The 18,138-nt window shown below is 35.9% G+C and overlaps 1 protein-coding gene across 2 annotated transcripts in view; it reads left to right on the top strand.

Moving 5' to 3' along the window:
* The window catches only part of BRMS1L (BRMS1 like transcriptional repressor), a 154,730-nt gene that overhangs the window by 78,937 nt on the left and 57,655 nt on the right, over positions 1–18,138 (top strand). For both annotated transcript variants that reach the window (XM_036752819.1, XM_036752818.1), the window contains exons 3-4: positions 6,191–6,318; positions 11,722–11,801. In XM_036752819.1, the coding sequence (XP_036608714.1) occupies positions 6,191–6,318; positions 11,722–11,801 (208 nt within the window). The remainder of the gene's footprint in view (positions 1–6,190; positions 6,319–11,721; positions 11,802–18,138) is intronic.

The following is an 18,138-nucleotide window of genomic DNA, read 5'->3' as shown; positions in this document are numbered from 1 at the left end:
ATAAATTAAAAAAAAAAGTTGGAATAAAAGAAATGATGAGCAGACAGATTACAGAAAAACCAGGACTTAGATGAACTGATGTTTAGTGAATTGAGCAGAACCAGGAGAACATTGTATGTAGTAACAGCAACATTGTACTTTGATCAACTATGATAGACTTAGCATTTCTCAGCAATACAATGATCTAAGACAGTTCTAAAAGACTCATGATGCAAAATGCTATCCACATCCAGAGCAAGAATTATGGAGTCTGAATGCTGGTCAAAGTATATTATTTTCACTTTTTTTGTTGGGGTTTTTCCCTTTTTCCTGTTTCTTCTAATGTGGAAATATGTTTAACATGATTGCACATGTATAACCTGTATTAGATTGGTTGCTGTCTTGTTAGGGGGCGGGGAGAAAGAGAAAAATTTGGAACTCAAAATCTTATAAAAAATGAATGTTGAGAACTATCATTACATGTAATTGGAAATAATAAAATACTACTTAAAAAAAATCCACAATGGAAAACAATACCAGGGCAAGTGGAGTCTAAGCATGCTGATGTGATTACAAAAGTAATCAACTTTTGGACACTGAAGAATGATGGCACTCAGGCAAAATGCAACAAGAAATCCTCAGTAGGTGTGTTTTAGGTGAGTTTGTTGTTGTTTAGTCATTTTCAGTCCTGTTTGACTCTTTGCGATCCCTTTTAGGGTTTTCTTGCAGTGATACTAGAGTGGTTTGCCATTTCCTTCTTCAGCTTATTTTATAGATGAGGTAATTGAGACAGACAGGGTTAAGTTACTTGCCCAGGGTCACATAGCTAGCTAATGTCTAAGGCTGGAGTTGAACTCAGGTCCTCCTGACTCCAGGCCACCTACCTGCCCTTTAGGTAAGTTAAATGATCATAATTTAATTTGGCAAAATTGATTTTTAAATGTATAAAATTGTAATTCTAGTGAGAATCATAGCTTATGGACAGAATCTGAAATTATGCATAAAATCAGCACAAAAATATGAAAAATAGATTCACCTATTTTTGTTGTTTTGACAGAAGGATACTTTTTATTTTCCATTGAATACCAGTATATGATCCAAGTGGATGCAGGAGACAAAGGGTAGTGTTATTGTCTTAGCTCTTTTTAGAATGGCCAAAGTATAATTGTGTAGGTTAATTCAGGTAAAGTTGGTTGGAAAACCAAAATACTTTAATTATTTTTTGTCTGAATTTGTGATTTCATTGATATATGGAATCCCCAGTGAGGAAATTCCCTTTACTAAGTGCAGATCAGCATTTTTTCTATAACTTAAAGTCATAGGTAATCATTGAGAGCACTGAGATTTGTGATTTACCCAGGGTTTTATAACTATGTACCTGAGGCAGGACTTGAACATGGCTCTTCTTGTCTTGGAGGGTAGCTATTATAATCTATTGCATTACACACCCTCTCTATAACTGTATTCAACAGAATTTATTCAAGCACTGATTATCTTTTTTATGTGTTTTCGCAGTCCTTCATCCTGACTCTTTTGTTCCTACTGCTTGTTCTGTAATCTTTTCCTGGCTTTTTAGTGTATTAAAACTCACTTAGCTTACCCGAAATTGCTAACAAGTAAAATATTTGACAGGGAAGGAAGTCAAAACTATTAAACAAAATGGAATGAAGGTGTTTATCATCTGAAATTTATTGATTTTTTTGTCAAGCCTTTTCTATAACTAGATGACATGAATTTTGAGAGTTGAATATATAGTTTACTGTCCCTGCTGTTGGGGAGAACTGGTAAAACAATGTGAAAATCAGGTAATTTACACATTCTTTATACTTGGATTTGCAATGCATTATTCTTTTCTCACTTCTCTTTCTAATCTATCTAATTAGCTCTTATTTCTGTTTTGATCTCCAGTCCTAAATCTCTTATCTACAAGCCAGACATTTCCATCTGGATATCGGTAAAAGTCTCAAAATCAGCATGTCAAAACAACTCATTATCTTTTCCCCCAAACCAATCCAGGCTTCTAACTTCCCTGTTTTTTTGAGGGCTGTTATTCTAGTCACCTCTCTTCTTATTGTAGGACTTAGCCTCCACTTTCCCCCCTCTCTCTTACCCTCTCATTTCTAGTCAGTTGCCAGATCTTGTCAATTCTACCTCCAAAATCCCTTACATTCCTTTCCCTTTCTCTACTTGTAGGGCCGCCATCTTCATTCATGCTCTCATTACTTCTTTCCTATGCTAATATATTAGTCTAGTTGACTTTTCCCTGTTTCTCAAGTACAGATCTGATCATTTCATTCCCCTGTTCAAGACCCTTCAGTGATTCCTTCTTGCTCCTAAGAGAAAATACAAACTCCTATTTTGGGCTTTATTGTGAAAGGCTTTCACAATTTAACTCAAACGTATATTTCTATACTGATTTCACGTTACTTCTCTGCATATACTGTATCTGTATTACAGCCAACTGACCTCTTTGCAGTTCCTCATACATGACATTTCATCTTTTGCCTCTGTCTTTGCATAGACTCTTCTCCCTGCATTCCTGAAATGCCCTCCTTACTCACCTGTTTCCTGGAATTCTTGTCTCCCTTTAAGCCTCTGCTCTTGAGCTATATCAGTAAGGCAATAAACACATCAATGATAATCGTGAATATGCCTATGTAGTTCTGTATTGCAAAGTATGAGAGACTCTCCATAAAGAAAGTAAAAGAAATATAACATTTATTCAGACACCAGAGAACCATATCCTATAACCAAATGTTCAGCTCCCATAGCCAGTTAGCCCACTTCATCATAACAGCAAGGAACTTAAAACACAGTATCACAACATGGAGCCTCACCATCCCAAAACCTCTCCAACGCCCTGCTGGGGTCTTCCCAAAGACAAACTCGCAGTACAGCTAAGTCAGCCTGTTCAGTTCTAACAATCACGAGGGTGGCCATTAGCAGCCATAACTTCTCTCTCTCTTTGCATTTCCTGTGACATAACTTCCTTTTCCTGTCAGGAAGCTCCTCCTGCCACATGTAACTTAGGTTTCCTGTGATGTAAGCAGGTTACATGACCTATTAATGGGTGGGAAAGACCTTCAAATCTAAATTGCTGCTATAAGTGCTTTCTCCTAAAATTAGTCTTTTCTTATTTTCCCAGTTCTTAGTGTTCCCCACATCTCAGAATTAGTTTTTTTCTTTGTATATGTTTTGTATTTACTTATCTGTATATGTTTGTTTTTCCCCAGTTGACTGTAAGCTCTTTGAGGGCAGGGTCTATTTCATTTTTGATCCTAGTACATTTAGTAAGCGCTTAGTAACACTTTTTGTTTTGTAATTATTTATTTTTTTCATTTCTGAGACTTACCTTCCTATTTTGTCATCTATAAGTTAATGTTAAAATTAGTTTGGTATACATTATTTGGACAGTAAGGAACATACTGTAATAGGAACAAACAAGGTTTTAGTCTGGTACCACATGTGATTTTACTGATATAGGTAATTCCTGGTTAGGAAATTCCCTCCACCAATGCAGATGTGCAAAATTTGCAGTCTTAACCAAAAAGCAAAAGAACTATTCAGGATTTTTCTGCAGTACAGCCTAAGCATCTTGGAGCTGGAAGAAAACTAAGAAGAGTGGTAAAAACAACAACAAAAACCTGTTAACCATTTCTATGAATAAACAAACTTAGCTTGGGCAAGACAATACAAAGAATGAAATACTAAACATTGGAGTCCAGGTGACCCTGTAAGCTAGAGGAATCATTCACCAAAAAATATTTTGGGAATATATTCCTTCTAATGGACTTTGAGGTTTTATCCCCATTGAGGGAATCATGATCTCTGAATAATACATTGATAGTCTAGGAAGCAGAATTTTTCTGGAATTACATAAATTCCCAGAGAAAACAGAATCAGTATTGCAACATAGCCTTGCCACACTCATCATAAAAGATGAAGAAATTTATCCACAAGAGAAACTTGTTTCAGTAGTCTGGGAACTTGCTGATTTCAAATCTGTGTTAAAAAAAACAAAACCTATGGGCTATAATTAAGACTAGACTATGAAAAATAGACTGTTTGTCAAAGGTATATTTAATATATCCAGTGTGTTGAAAGTGTGGTTTTGTGAAGAATTAAAGAATGTGTCAAACTTTTGGTAACTCAGTGCCAAATCATGTAAAACAAATGACTGTAGTTTTAAAAGGAGGACATAATGCATATTAAAAATTATTTTAAAGATATAAAAGTAAGATTTATTGTCTAAGTAAATTTAATTTCTTTTTGTCAATTAATTTGCACTTCACTATAAACTAACTCCTTTATTTTGCAGCATCAAAGTGATGGAAATAACTTTTCAATATTTTTTGTAGATTTAGCTTTTGAATGTACTTAGGTCAAAGGACCTGAGTTCAAATTTGATTTTTGCTATCTATGTGACCTATGCAGCTGCCAAAGTTACCTTCCTACAGCTAGTTTACCATATCACCTCCTTCTTCCCCCACCACATTAAGTAATAATAATTACCATTTGCTTTAAGGTTTGCCAAGCTCTTTACAGATATCTCATTTTATCTTCAACAACAATCCCAAGAGGCACGTGTTTTTATTCCCCTTTTACAGATGAGGAAACCAAGGCTGAGAGCGTGTAAGTGACTTGTCCGGGGTCACACAGGCAGTAGGCGTCTGAAGCTAGATTTGAATTGTAGGTCCAGCACTCCATCCACTATGTCACCAAAGGACACAAAATATCATTCTGTAGTATCCTGATTACTTAGTCATTGTGTTTTAAGTCATCAATTCCTAACAGCAGGTGTTACTTTTTTTGTACAACAATGCTCCTAGGAATAATTGGTCAGTTCTGAGTATAGTGTCTACATTGATAGCCAGAATGAAGCTGAGTGCTTCATTCTTTTCTTAATAAACATTTATATTTATTACTTTCTGTGTGAATAGACACTGGGGAGATGTACCCATTAATAAGACATGGTTCCTCCCTTCAAGGAACTTCTAGCCCACTAGGAGTTATTAGGCAGGTATGTAGATAAATATAGTAGAAATAAAGATGTAATTGTACCAAGTGCCAAGAAGTCAGATCATTTCTATTTGAGGGGGATCAGAGAAGGTGGAATTTTAACAAGTGTTGAAAAATAGGATTCCAACAAACAAAAAAGCAGGGGAAACATTCTAGATGTAGCAAATAATATGAGGGGACAGGAGAAGGTGGGAGGATGTGTTCTGTGGCCAGTGAATAATTTTTAGTTTTGTTGGGGGTGGGGTGGGGAGAGAGAGACAGAGACAGAAAGACAGAGAAGACTGAGGAATAAAATAAGATTAGAAAATTCAGATTGGCAGGGTTTGGAATGGCAGGCTAAGGAATTTGAACTTTTATTAATGAATTGGCAGTAAGGAACCATTGAAGGATTTCATACAGTGAAATTATGTAGCAGTTGGCATAATGGAGTAGTTCATGTAAGTGGACAGGTTAATTGGGTAGGCTAACTATATACATGCTCATTTGTCTTTCAGTAGGTGATTTTTCAACTTATTTCATAATTTATCAAATTGCAACTTGGATAAATTGGGAATGCAGATTGCTAATGCCTTAGCTTCTTGTTGATTTTTAAAATGAGCACACACTGGATAGAGTCAGGTAGAGTTCTTCAGGAGATGGTGATAATAGAAAATTCAGAATTTGTTTAAAAAGCACAAAAATGCTAGTGTTTACCTACCTGTATTTTTTGTTAGTTTCTTTTTAAACTTTCTTTTCTATGTGACCTTTTCTCTTAGTCTTAGTTCTCATAGTCTTGGTAAACTTGTAAAACTTTTACTAGTTTACTTAACAAACTTTACTAAGCATGTCTTAGTAAGATATATAGTCTCTTATAGTTCTCATAGTCTTAGTAAAACTTGTGTTAAGTTAAAACCATTTTAAAAATTTTAACTTAGACATTTTAAAAAGAACTGCTTTAATTTTTTAAAGGGAACCACAGGATAGTTACTTTAATTGTATTTGTTCCTGAAAAAAATAGAGATGTAAATTTGGTAATGAATAATATATCTATGAAAGCAAGTAAAATAACTAACTTTCACATTTAAGATGAAGTTAAAACAATGAATTTGGTTGGTTGAATGTGTACGAGATTAAACAAAGATGATGTAGAAACTGATTTTTTTGTTGAACTGATATTTTTATTAATATTTTAAATATTTTTTGCTATATTAAGGCTTTATAAAGAACGATTAAGTCAAGTGGATGCAAAGCTACAAGAAGTAATAGCTGGGAAGGCGCCGGAATATTTGGAACCACTGGCAACTTTGCAAGAAAATATGCAAATCCGAACAAAGGTAGCAGGTAGGAATATGAAAAATTCATTTCTACTTAATTTCCACTTAAAAGATACTTATAAAATGAATGTATTTTATTATTAGCAGCATTACTGAAAGATTTAATGCATTTTTACTTTAACCACAACATATTATTTTCATTGTTAATAAACATTATTTTGTTAAGCACCTGCTATGTGTTCATATTCTACAAGTGCTGTGGGAAATACGTATAAGGAACCCACGAGGAGTTTTGCTCTTAGAAGGATAAGATTTATACATGTGAAAACAATATAAGAACAAAACACTTTATGTAATGAGACTCAAGGATCCCATGGCAGGTGTTCTTCCAAAGTTTAGCTTTCTGTTAGCAAATCACAAAGTCAAATGAATATCCACATTGAATTCAACAAATATTTATTTAAGTATCTCCTATATGTATCTTCATGCCATTCACTCAATACTTTATCTCCTAAGTCTTGTAGTCTTCAATGGTAGAAAGACTGTACTCACTAAAGAAAAAGCATATTGGTATATTGACACTGTGTCTTATTTTGCTTCTTATAGTATATTTTACAGGTAAATGCACAGATAATACTGACTATGCCAGGTGTCAGACGGGAGACACAGGAGAGCTGCTAGCAGGCATTTTCACTCTTGATTCAGGCAGACAGGAAGATAGAAACAGAGTCATAATAAGGGGTTAAATAAGCTTACTTCTTTCTTGTCTAGCTTCTCAAGAGGGAGTTGATGATAACAGGAGCACCAACTACTACAGCTTCCCTGAAACTCTTCTCACAAGGGTGGGTGAGAATATGGTGGAAGCTACAGCTCCTGTAGGTCCCCTAAGCCTTAATGGGGGTCAGTTCAGGCAAGCACACATAGACAGTTCCCCCCAAGACTTGACTGGAGCCAATCAAGGCATGTACAGCATTACACTGTCATGTTCCCCTGTGAGTTCCCCTCTTAAGCCTCAGTGGGGGCTGGTTGAGGCAGGTACATGCATTCCTGTATGCATTTCCCACATCCCTGCTTACTGACCAGTGCCCACCTGATTTATAGGGCAACAGACAGAGAAGGCATCTTGCCACCATTAAGCTCACAGGTTTACATTATCTCACCATTACATCTCACTGCGCAGTCACAATGGGTATTTTCCAGCTGAACTCAAATGTTTATATTATTTATAATATAATTTATATAAAATTTTAATAAATTTATTTAAATTATTTATGATATAATTTATATAAATTATTATATATAAAATATAAATAAATAATGATATTATATACTATAACACTGCACAAGTGTGGTGGAGAACCTGGGAACCTGGGAACTAGGGATTGTTATAGTCATGTATCCTTGGAGCTAGTATATTAAAAAGAATAACAAAAATCCACCTTACATGCATAGTAACATTCCTCTAAGGCATCAGTAAAAATTGACTTTTACAGTAATAATGCTACTGCTTTGATTTATTGATCAATATAAGATCAAAACATTGAGTAGGATCTTGATCTCTCAACTCTTTTATCCTATCACCACTGCTCATGTTTCGTCAGATTCCAGCCTTGGAATATTCTTGTGCTACAGAATGGAGCTAGTGGAAGTCACACAACCTTGCTTATTAGGTTTACTACAAATCTATTATTAGCTAGGCCCTCACTGCAGCAAAGCAATCCTTCGCTGCTTCCCTAATTGATTCTCTGTCCTAGTCACCACAGCAACTCACTGAAACCTACTCTTTCTTCAAGCTCTTACACCATTTCCTCCAAACACCCTGTCTCCTTCCAGCTAAGGATCATACTTCGTACTTTACTGGGAAAATCAAGGCTATTCACCATGAGCTTCCTTTTCTCTTTTCACCCCACAGCTCCTTGATGTAAGCCTTTACTTCCCTCCTGTATTCCACCCTGCGATGAAGAGCTGGCCCTCTTCACCAGCCCCTCTATATATACCCCTCTGCCTTTTCCAGGAGATTGCCATCATTATCATCCCCTCTCTCCTGATTATCTTTAATCTCTCTCTATTTACTTTTTCCTTCTATGCTGCCAACACACCTGTCCAGTTTTCTCTTACCCTGAAAAAGCCCTCATTAGATGTGACCATCCCTGCAACCTGTTGTCCGATATCTCTCCTCCTTTCCTTAGCCAAACTCTATGCCTGTTCCTTCCACTTTGTCTTCGTCATTCTCCTTTAAAACCTCTGGAATCTACCTTCTAACAACATCACTCAGCTGAAACTATTCTCCGAAGTCAGCAGTCTCATCCCAATCTAATGGTTTTTTCTCAATCAGCAAACATTTATTAAGCATATATTATTTGCCATGCACTGTGCTAGGTACTGAGGATAAAAACACAAAAATGCGATATTCACACTCTCAGGCACTCAGTCAGTCCTTATTCTTCTTGACTTCTTTGTGCTACTGTTGACCACACTCTACTCCTAGATACTCTTACTTCCTTGGATTTTCATGACATTTATCTTTCTTGATCCTTCTCTTCACTTTTTGACTTCCTCTCTGCCTCTTCTCCTGGGTCATCATCCATGTCACACTTCCTGCCTGCAGATATACCCCAGTGACTGTCCTAAGTAATTTTCTCTTTTCTTTCTGTATTCTCTTACTTTGGTGACCTTATAAGCTTCCAGGGGTTCAGTTATCATCTATGTGCAGATGACTTCCAGATCTCTCTATGCAGTCCTAATCTCTCTCTTGAGTTAAAATCTTGCATCATCATCAAGAATCTTTTGGAACTTTTGAACCAAATGTCTCAAAGATATATTAAACTCAACATGTTTAAAAAAACTCATTAGTTTTTCCCTCATACCCTCTCCTTTTCTGAACTAATGTTTTGGAAACCTGGGTTTGCAACCTTGGTGTCATAACTGACTCTTTAGTCTTCTTCACATATCCAAATCTTATTTCTATAGCCACAATATTTCTTGAATCCATCATGTTGTTTTTCATTCATACTGCCAACCACCCCCATTAACCAACTTGTCACCTAGACTGTTGCAATGACTTCCTAGTTTTTCTCACATTTCTCTCTACTAGTAATTCATCCTCAGTGCTGTTGCCAAAGTGAGCTTCCAAAAGTGGAAGTCTGACCGTGTCATCAACTCCTATTCAGTTAACTCCATATAACTCAATATTACCCCCAGAACCAAATATGAACTCCTCTGTTTGGCATTTAAGGCCCTTTTAACTTGCTGTGTTTTAACTTTCTGGTCTTATTACTCATTGTCTTTGCACCGGTTACCCCTCATTCCTGGAATGCTCTTCCTCCTCCTCCTCTTTCTTCCTAGAATCCCTGGTTTCTTTTAAGACTCAACTCAGGTACCATCCTCTACATGAAACCTTTCCTAGTCCCGCCTGCTGTTAATACTTTATCTCCCCAAGATAAGCTTTTCTCTGTCTATATATAGGGACTATCTCAATTTTGTTTTTGTATCCCTAGCACCTGGTACAGTGCCTAGCACCCAGGTCTTAATAAATGCTTATTAACTGATAAGTACATTTAGCACATTAATTAGGATCCTGTTTTAAAGCTAACCATTTGTTCAAATAAGCTTTCTTGCATTGCTCAGTCATTTATGTCATTAAGTAAATGACAGTGTATTTGATTTTTAACAAATATAACATTTCAGGTTTATAGTTGTACAGCCTCAGTCAGTATTTTAACAATAGTACTTCTTATTATAATTGACTCTAATATAGTGCTTTAAAGTTTGCAGACTGCTCTATATGCATTCTCACATTTGACCTTCACAATAAACCTGTGAAGGTGGATACTTTAGGCATTATTATTCTTGTTACAGATGAGGAAATTGAGATGCAGAGAAGTAAGACTTGCTTACAGTCTCACAACTACTAAGTGTTAGAGGCAAGATTTGCACTTCTATCTTCCTTAGTCCAAGTATAGCATTCTATTCAAAGGTCTTTTGAGTTCTATCTCCATAACATCTCTTGCATCTTTCACCTCTCCAAGCGCAAGTCTGACCACATCACTCCCTTTTTCAATAAATTTCAGTTGTTTCTTGTAATTCCTGGGGTCAAATACAAACTCTTTCATTTTGTATTCCAACTTATCTTAAAGCTTATTACATAATACACCCCTTCACTCATTATGGTCCTCTGTAACTGGTCTTAGTCTCTTCCTCATGACATTCCAACTCTCCATACCTTTGTATAGATTTTTTTTCCATGGTTCAAATATACTTGGTCCTCACCTATTATGCTTAATGTCCTGGTTCCCTGAAAGTTTAGCTGAAAAGCCACATTCTACCTGAGGCCTTTGCTAATCCTCACATCTGATAGTGTCTTCCTCACCAAAATAATTTTTATGTATTTTCTATATTTTTATTCAGGGTATCCTAAAAGTCTTAATTTTTCTCTGTGTACTGGCTTACTTTAATAGAATATAAATTCCTTAAGGGCAGGGGGTTGTTTTGTTTTTTGTCTTTGTATTTTCGTTGTTTGTCACAGTGCCTGCCACAAGGTAGGTGCTTAATACATTCTTATTAATTGATTTTTACACCACATACTTATAATCAAAGCATTTTGATTATAGCATTTCTTATAGGACTTTAAGGAAAGAGATGATTGCTTTTCCAAAATTTTAGGATTTCAGAGTTGGAAAGGACTCCTGAGACCATTTAGTCCAAGTCCTACCTGAACAGTAGAGTTTCCTAAGGCTGTCATCTATAACATCTTTGATAAATGGTTACTCACACTTCACTTGCAGACGCTGAGTAAAGGGGAAGACCTCTTCCCAAATATAGCACCTTATGCTTAACTTCCTTAAATTTTATCTTTTTAGATTTAGTTCCTCATTCTAAGCCTGTCACAACTTCTTTGGATTTTGACATTGTTATCTAGTATAATATTCTGTAGTTTAAAAAATTGAGAATGAGACAGAATCTTCAAAGTATATTATTTCAAGTGGATTGTGATCATTTTCAAAAGGAAGTATTTGGTACACTGACCCTAAATTACATAGCTTCATCAAGAAGAAAGAAATTCTACTCTATGACACATAGCAAAACAAAAAGATTATGTTATATGAGACTCTGAATCTGCATTTCACATTGATTGCTTTAAAAATGCATATGATAAATTCTAGATATTACTTTCAAAACTGATCTCCTTGCTTTCCTGGTTCTGCTTACTTCACTTTGAGTCAGTTCATGTTTCAGGCTTCTCTAAAATTATCTTTTTCATCATTCCTCATCGTACAATAATATAATCTACCTATGTGTCTTTATTATCTATTTTAGTTCTTAGTTTTTTTTTAATGGAAAAATAGAATCAGCTGTCAGACTCTTGCAAATGTTTATCTTGTTTCAGTTTCTAAAAGCAAGAATATTTTAGGGAAATGAGCACCAAAGAAGTTATTGCTTAAGTAACCGTAGAACTTTTGTTTGATTGTAGGAATCTATAGAGAACTCTGCTTAGAATCTGTAAAGAACAAATATGAATGTGAAATCCAAGCTTCTCGCCAGCACTGTGAGGTAATGGAAATTTGTTTAATGTTAAGCTACTTTTATTCAGGCCAATCTTAATTCATTGATTTTTGAAGGTCTGTGAAATAAATCATATAGTACTTTAACATATCACTTTTACACCAGTACATAATAGAACTATAAAAAGTGGAGTGAATGAAGTTAAAAAAGTAAGGACTTATAGAAACAAGTTAAGGATCATAATTTTAGAATTTGTGTGGCATTATTTATAAAAGATTATATTAAATCATTCAGTATCACTGAAAATCTTGGTTTAATTTATGTGAAAATAGAGTCATAGAAAGTTCATATTTAAGAGCATAGAGTATATTGAACTTCCTCATACTTACCTTTTCTTTGGCTTTATGCATTGTGTAGTCATTATAATTATTTATCTGATTAGACAAGATAATCTATCCTTCCTGGCCTGTTATTTTGTCCTGTTATATCTAGTTATTTTCACTTACTTTAGTACTCGGGTGGATAGATGCTAAGTACTGGAGAGAGTCATTACATTGATGACGAGACTGGAACCCATCAGTGCTTTCTGACATCCCATGTAACTTTTGTCTACTAGAAAGCCTCCATAGGAGGATCCACCAAATTTTCTGGGGGACTGCCTCTAGATACCTGACATTTGCGGGGTACTATCAGAGTACAAGAGTTATTCAAAATTTATCAAATCTTGCTCTTATTACACAGATCACTCCATTTCAGTTGGATATCTTTTTTTTTTATTTAATATATTTAGTTTTCAGCATTGATTTTCACAAGAGTTTGAATTACAAATTTTCTCCCCATTTCTACCCTCCCCCCCACTCCAAGATGGCGTATATTCTGGTTGCCCTGTTCCCCAGTCAGCCCTCCCTTCTGTCACCCCATTTGCCTCCCATCCCCTTTTCCCTTTCTTTCTTGTAGGGCAAGATAAATTTCTATGCCCCATTGCCTGTGTATCTTATTTTCTAGTTGCATGCAAAAACTTTTTTTTTGTTTGTTTTTGAACATCTGTTTTTAAAACCTTGAGTTCCAAATTCTCTCCCCTCTTCTCTTCCCACCCACCCTCCCAAAGAAGTCAAGCAATTTGACATAGGCCACATGCGTATCATTATGTGTAACCCTTCCACAATACTCATGTTGTGAAAGACTCACTATATTTTGCTCCTTCCTAACCTATCCCCCTTTATTGAATTTTCTTCCTTGACCCTGTCCCCTTTTGAAAGTGTTTGTTTTTGATTACCTCCACCCCCATCTGCCCTCCTTTCTATCATCCCCCCTTTTTTTTATCTTCTTCTTCCTCCTTTTTTCCTGTGGGGTAAGTTACCCAATTGAGTATGTATGGTATTCCCTCCTCAGGTTCAGTTGGATATCTTTTATGTCCCTTCTCTTATACATTTTGTCTTTGGTAATATGTTGTAGCTTTGGTACAAGTCTAACTAAATATGGAGAGGTTCTATATGCTGTCATCTGTATATTGGCCACTTGACAAGAATTCTTTTGTCATCACAACCCATAAAGCAGAGAAAATCTCCTACCTACTGAATACTTTTCCATTTCTCTTTGAGTGACCTACAGCTTTAATCATTTGAAGATTTTGCTGTTCTGTGACTCCTAGTCATAAAAGTTTTGATGTTTAGAAGATGGGCCACCATTTTTAGGGAGAAGCATAAATTCATTGAAAGTACTGAGAAGTTTCCCACAGACAGTCCAGCCCATTTACCTGTTGTACCCAGTTCCTTCCCTGTCTGGAGCATCCGAAAAATATATGCTATTGGACAGGCTCTGTAGATTGAACATACAACTGTGTATCAGAATTTGAAGAGTGAATGAATGAAAAAGCACTGATTAAACCTTTGCTGTGTGCCAGGTACTCTGCTAAGTAAGCACTGGGGATGCAAATACAGAAAAGAAAGACATTCTCTGCCCACACAAAAGATAACACATAGAAAAAAGTAGTGGTTCAGAGGGATCTTTTAGATTAGGAAATCACTGGGATTATGGATAGAGCCATGCAGCAATATATTGATGTGATCCTTCCAGAAATAGTAATGGTGACTTGATTAGTGCTCCCAAAGATAGAAGAGTAAGAGGGGGAGGGGTACAAAGGTAAGTACTTTGGCCTGAAAATGGCCTGAGAGCAATATGAAGGAGCTAGATCTGGGCTAGTTTATGTAGAACTCTCATAAATCAGAGTGTAATCTGCTAGGCTAGAGGATGGTGGCATGGAAGCAAGATGCAAGGGGGAACATTTTGAATATATATGATAGTATGGCATTCTTTGGTCACTTGTTTTTCCTTTGTAGATAGGCTGAACTCTTTTTTTTTTGTTTTGTTAAATTTTTATTTTGTTTTATTTTTCCCCAGTTAACATGTAAAACAATTTTTAACATTTTTTTTTAAACTTTGAGTTCCAAATTCTCTCCCTTCCTCCCTTCCTATCCCCTCCCCGCGTTGAGAAGGCAAGCAATTCAGTGTAGGTTATACATGTGTAGTCATGCAAAGCATAACCATAATATTCATGTTGCAAAAGATAACAGACGAAAAAAATCTCAAGGAAAACAAAGTTAAAAAAATATGATTTAGTCTGTATTCAGACACCATCAGTTCTTTCTCTGGGGATGGATGTCATTTTTCATCATAAGTCCTACAGAGTTGTCTTGGATCATTGTTTTCCTGAGAATAGCTAAGTAAGTCATTCACAGCTGATGATCTTACAATATTGTTTTTACTTTGTACATAGTACATTTCACTTTGCATTAGCCCATGCAAGTCTTATGAGGTTTTTCTGAGATCATCCCGCTTGTCATTTATTTTAGTACAATAGTATTCCATCACAATCACATAACACAACTTGTTCAGCTATTCCTGAACTGATGGGCATCCCCTCAGTTTCTAATTCTTTGACATCACAAGAGAGCTGCTATAAATATTTTGATATGTATAGGTCCTTTTCCTTTTTTGATTTTTATCTCTTTTGAGATATGGACCTAGTAGTGGTATTGCTAGGTCAAAAGGTATGCATGGTTTTATAGCCAAATTGCTTTACAGAATGGTTGAATCAGTTCACAGCTTGTCTCACTTTCTCCACATTTGTCATTTACCTTTTCTGTCCTGTTAGCCAATCTAATAGGTACAAGGTAGTACCTCAGAATTGTTTTCTCCAATCAGTAGTGAGTTAGAGTATTTTTTTCATACGGCTATAGATAGCTTTGATTACTTCATCTGAAAACTGATATCTTTTGATCATTTATCAATTGGGGAATGACTTTTATTTTTATAAATTTGACTCACTTCTCTACGTGTTTTAGAATTGAGACCTTTATAATAGAAATTTGATTCAAATTTTTTTCAATTATTATTGCTAATGTATTTCCCTTTGTCCTGTTCTACCTCTCCCACACCCAGCATTTATTCTGTTCTCTCTCTCCTTTCACTTTGTTCCTTCTCAAAAGTGTTTTGCTTCTGACTACCCCCTCCCCCAATCTGCCCTCCCTTCTATCACCACCCTTACCACTTCCCCCCTCCCCCAATCTCCTTCCCCTCCTACTTTCCTGTAGGGTAAGATAGATTTCTGTACCCAATTGAGTGTGTATTTTATTCCCTCATTGAGCCAGTTCTGATGAGAGTAGGGTTCACTCACTCCCTTTCACCTTCCCCTTCTTCCCCTCCACTGTAAAAGCTTTTTCTTGGCTCTTTTATGTGAGATAATTTACCCCATTCTCCCTCCCCCTTTTTATTTCTCCCATTACATTCCTTTCTCACCCCTTAATTTTATTTTTTAGATATCATCCTTTCATATTCAACTCACACCTGTGCCCCCTGTCTACATATACTCTTCTAACTACCTTAATAATGAGAAATGTCTTATGAATTACAAATATCATCTTTCCATGTAGGAATGCAAACAGTTTAACTTTATTAAATCCTTTATGATTTCCCTTTCCTGTTTACGTTTTTATGCTTCTCTGGACTCTTATATTTGAAAATCAAATTTTCTCTTCAGCTCTGGTCTTTTCATCAAGAATGCTTGAAAGTCCTCTATCTCATTGACTGCCCATTTTTTCCCCGGAAGGATTGTGCTCAGTTTTGGTGGGCAGGTGATTCTTGGTTGTAATCCTAGTTCTCTTGCCCTCTGGAGTATCATATTCCAAACCTTCCAGTCGTTTATTTAGAGATTGCTAAATCTTGTGTGATCCTGATTGTGGCTCCACGATACTTGCATTGTTTCTTTTTGACTACTTGCAATAGTTTCCCCTTGACATGAGAACTCTGAAATTTGGCCATAGTATTCCTGGGAGTTTTACATTTTGGGATATCTCGGTGGATTCTTTCCATTTCTATTTTACCTTCTGGTTCTAGAATATCAGGACAGTTTTCCTTGATAACTTCTTGAAAGATGATTTCTAGGCTCTTTTTTTGATCATGATTTTCAGGTAGTCCAGTAATTTTTAAATTATATCTCCTGGATTTAGTTTCCTGGCCAGTTGTTTTTGTAATGAGGTAGTTCACATTGTCTTCTATTTTTTCATTCTTTTGGTTTTATTTTATTGTTTCTTGATTTCTCATGAAGTCATTAGCTTTCATTTGCTCCATTCTAATTTTTAAAGAATTATTTTCTTCACAGCTTTTGGACCTCTTTTTTCATTTGGCCAATTCTGCTTTTTAAGACATTCCTCCCCTCATTGGCTTTTTGGACCTCTTTTACCATTTGGCCCTTTTTTTGTTTTGTTTTAAATTAATTAGTTAATTTTTAGTTGTCAACATTCCTTTCCATAAGATTTTGAGTTTCAAATTTTCTTGCCTTCCTTCTCCTTGGACCTTCTCCCCAAGACAGCATGCGATGTGATATTGGTTCTATTTTATTTATGCATTCATGTTAAACATATTTTAACATTAGCCATGATGTAAAGAAGAATTAGAATGAATGGGAGGAACCAGGAGAAAGAAGAAACAAAGCAAAACAACAAAAGAAAAGGAGAGCAAATAGTATGCTTCCATCCATATTCAGACTACAAAGTTCTTTCTCTGGATATGGATAGCATTTTCCATCATTAGTCTTTTGGAGTTGTCTTACATCCTTGCATTATTGAGAAGAGCTAAGTCCATCAAAGTTAGTCATCACAAAATGGTTGTTACTGTATACAATGTTCTCCTGGTTTTGCTCATTTCACTCATCATCAGTTCATATAAGTCTTTCCAGTTTTTTCTGAAGTTACTTTCTCATCATTTTTTATAGCACAATAGTATTCCATTACATTGATATACCATAATTTGTTCAACCATTCCCCATTTGATGGACATCTCCTCAGTTTCCAATTCTTTGCCCCCACGAAAAGAACTGCTATAAATATTTTTGTACATGTGGGTCCTTTTCCTGTTTTTAGGATCTTTTTGGGGTACAGACCTAGAAGTGGTATTGCTGGGTCAAAGGGTATGCACGGTTATATATCCCTTTGGGCATAGTTCCAAATTGCTCTCCAAAATGGTTAGATCAGTCCACAACTCCACCAACAATGCATTAGTGTTCGAATTTTTCCACATTTTCTCCAGCGTTTATCATTTTCCTGTTTTGTCATGTTAGCCTATTGGCATGTTAGCCTATTGGTGTGATGTGATACTTCAGAGTTGTTTTGATTTGCATTTCTCTAATCAATAGTGATTTAGAGCATTTTTTCATATGACTATAAGTAGCTTTAATTTCTTCCTCTGAAAACTGCCTGTTCATACCCTTTGACCATTTATCAATTGGGGAATGACTTGTATTCTTATACATTTGATTCAGTTCTCTATATATTTTAGACCTAGTCTTTTTTTAAGGTGTTAATTTCTTTGGTATTTTTTTTTTGTCTCCTTTACCAAGCTGTTGACTCTCTTTTTCCTGATTTTCTTGCATCACTCTCATTTCTCTTCCCAATTTTTCCTCTGCCTCTCTTACTTGATTTTCAAAATCCTTTTTGAGCTCTTCCATGGGCTGAGACCAATTCATATTTTTCTTGGAGGCTTTGGATGTAGGAGTTTTGACTTTGTTGTCTTCTTCTGAGTGTGTTTTGATCTTCCTTGTCACTATAGGTCACAATTTTTTTCTGTTGTTTACTCATTTTCCCAGCCTATTACTTGACTTTTAACTCTTTGTTAAAGTAGGGCTCTGCTTCTAGGGTAGAGGGTGTAGTGTCTCAAGCTTCAGGGGTTTTATGCAGCTGTTTGCAGAGATACTTCTAGGGACCAGTAAGTTTTCAGTTCTTCCAAAGTGGTATGATCCAAGGGGAGGTATTTTCTACTCTCTTGGCCTGTGCTGTGACCTGTGAGAAACCACAAGCACTCTTTTCTGCCCTGGAACTGTGAAGAGGGT

The sequence above is a fragment of the Trichosurus vulpecula genome, chromosome 3 (assembly GCF_011100635.1).
Source record: "Trichosurus vulpecula isolate mTriVul1 chromosome 3, mTriVul1.pri, whole genome shotgun sequence".
Classification (NCBI taxonomy): Eukaryota; Metazoa; Chordata; class Mammalia; order Diprotodontia; family Phalangeridae; genus Trichosurus; species Trichosurus vulpecula.
This window is presented reverse-complemented; position numbering and strand designations above follow the sequence as displayed.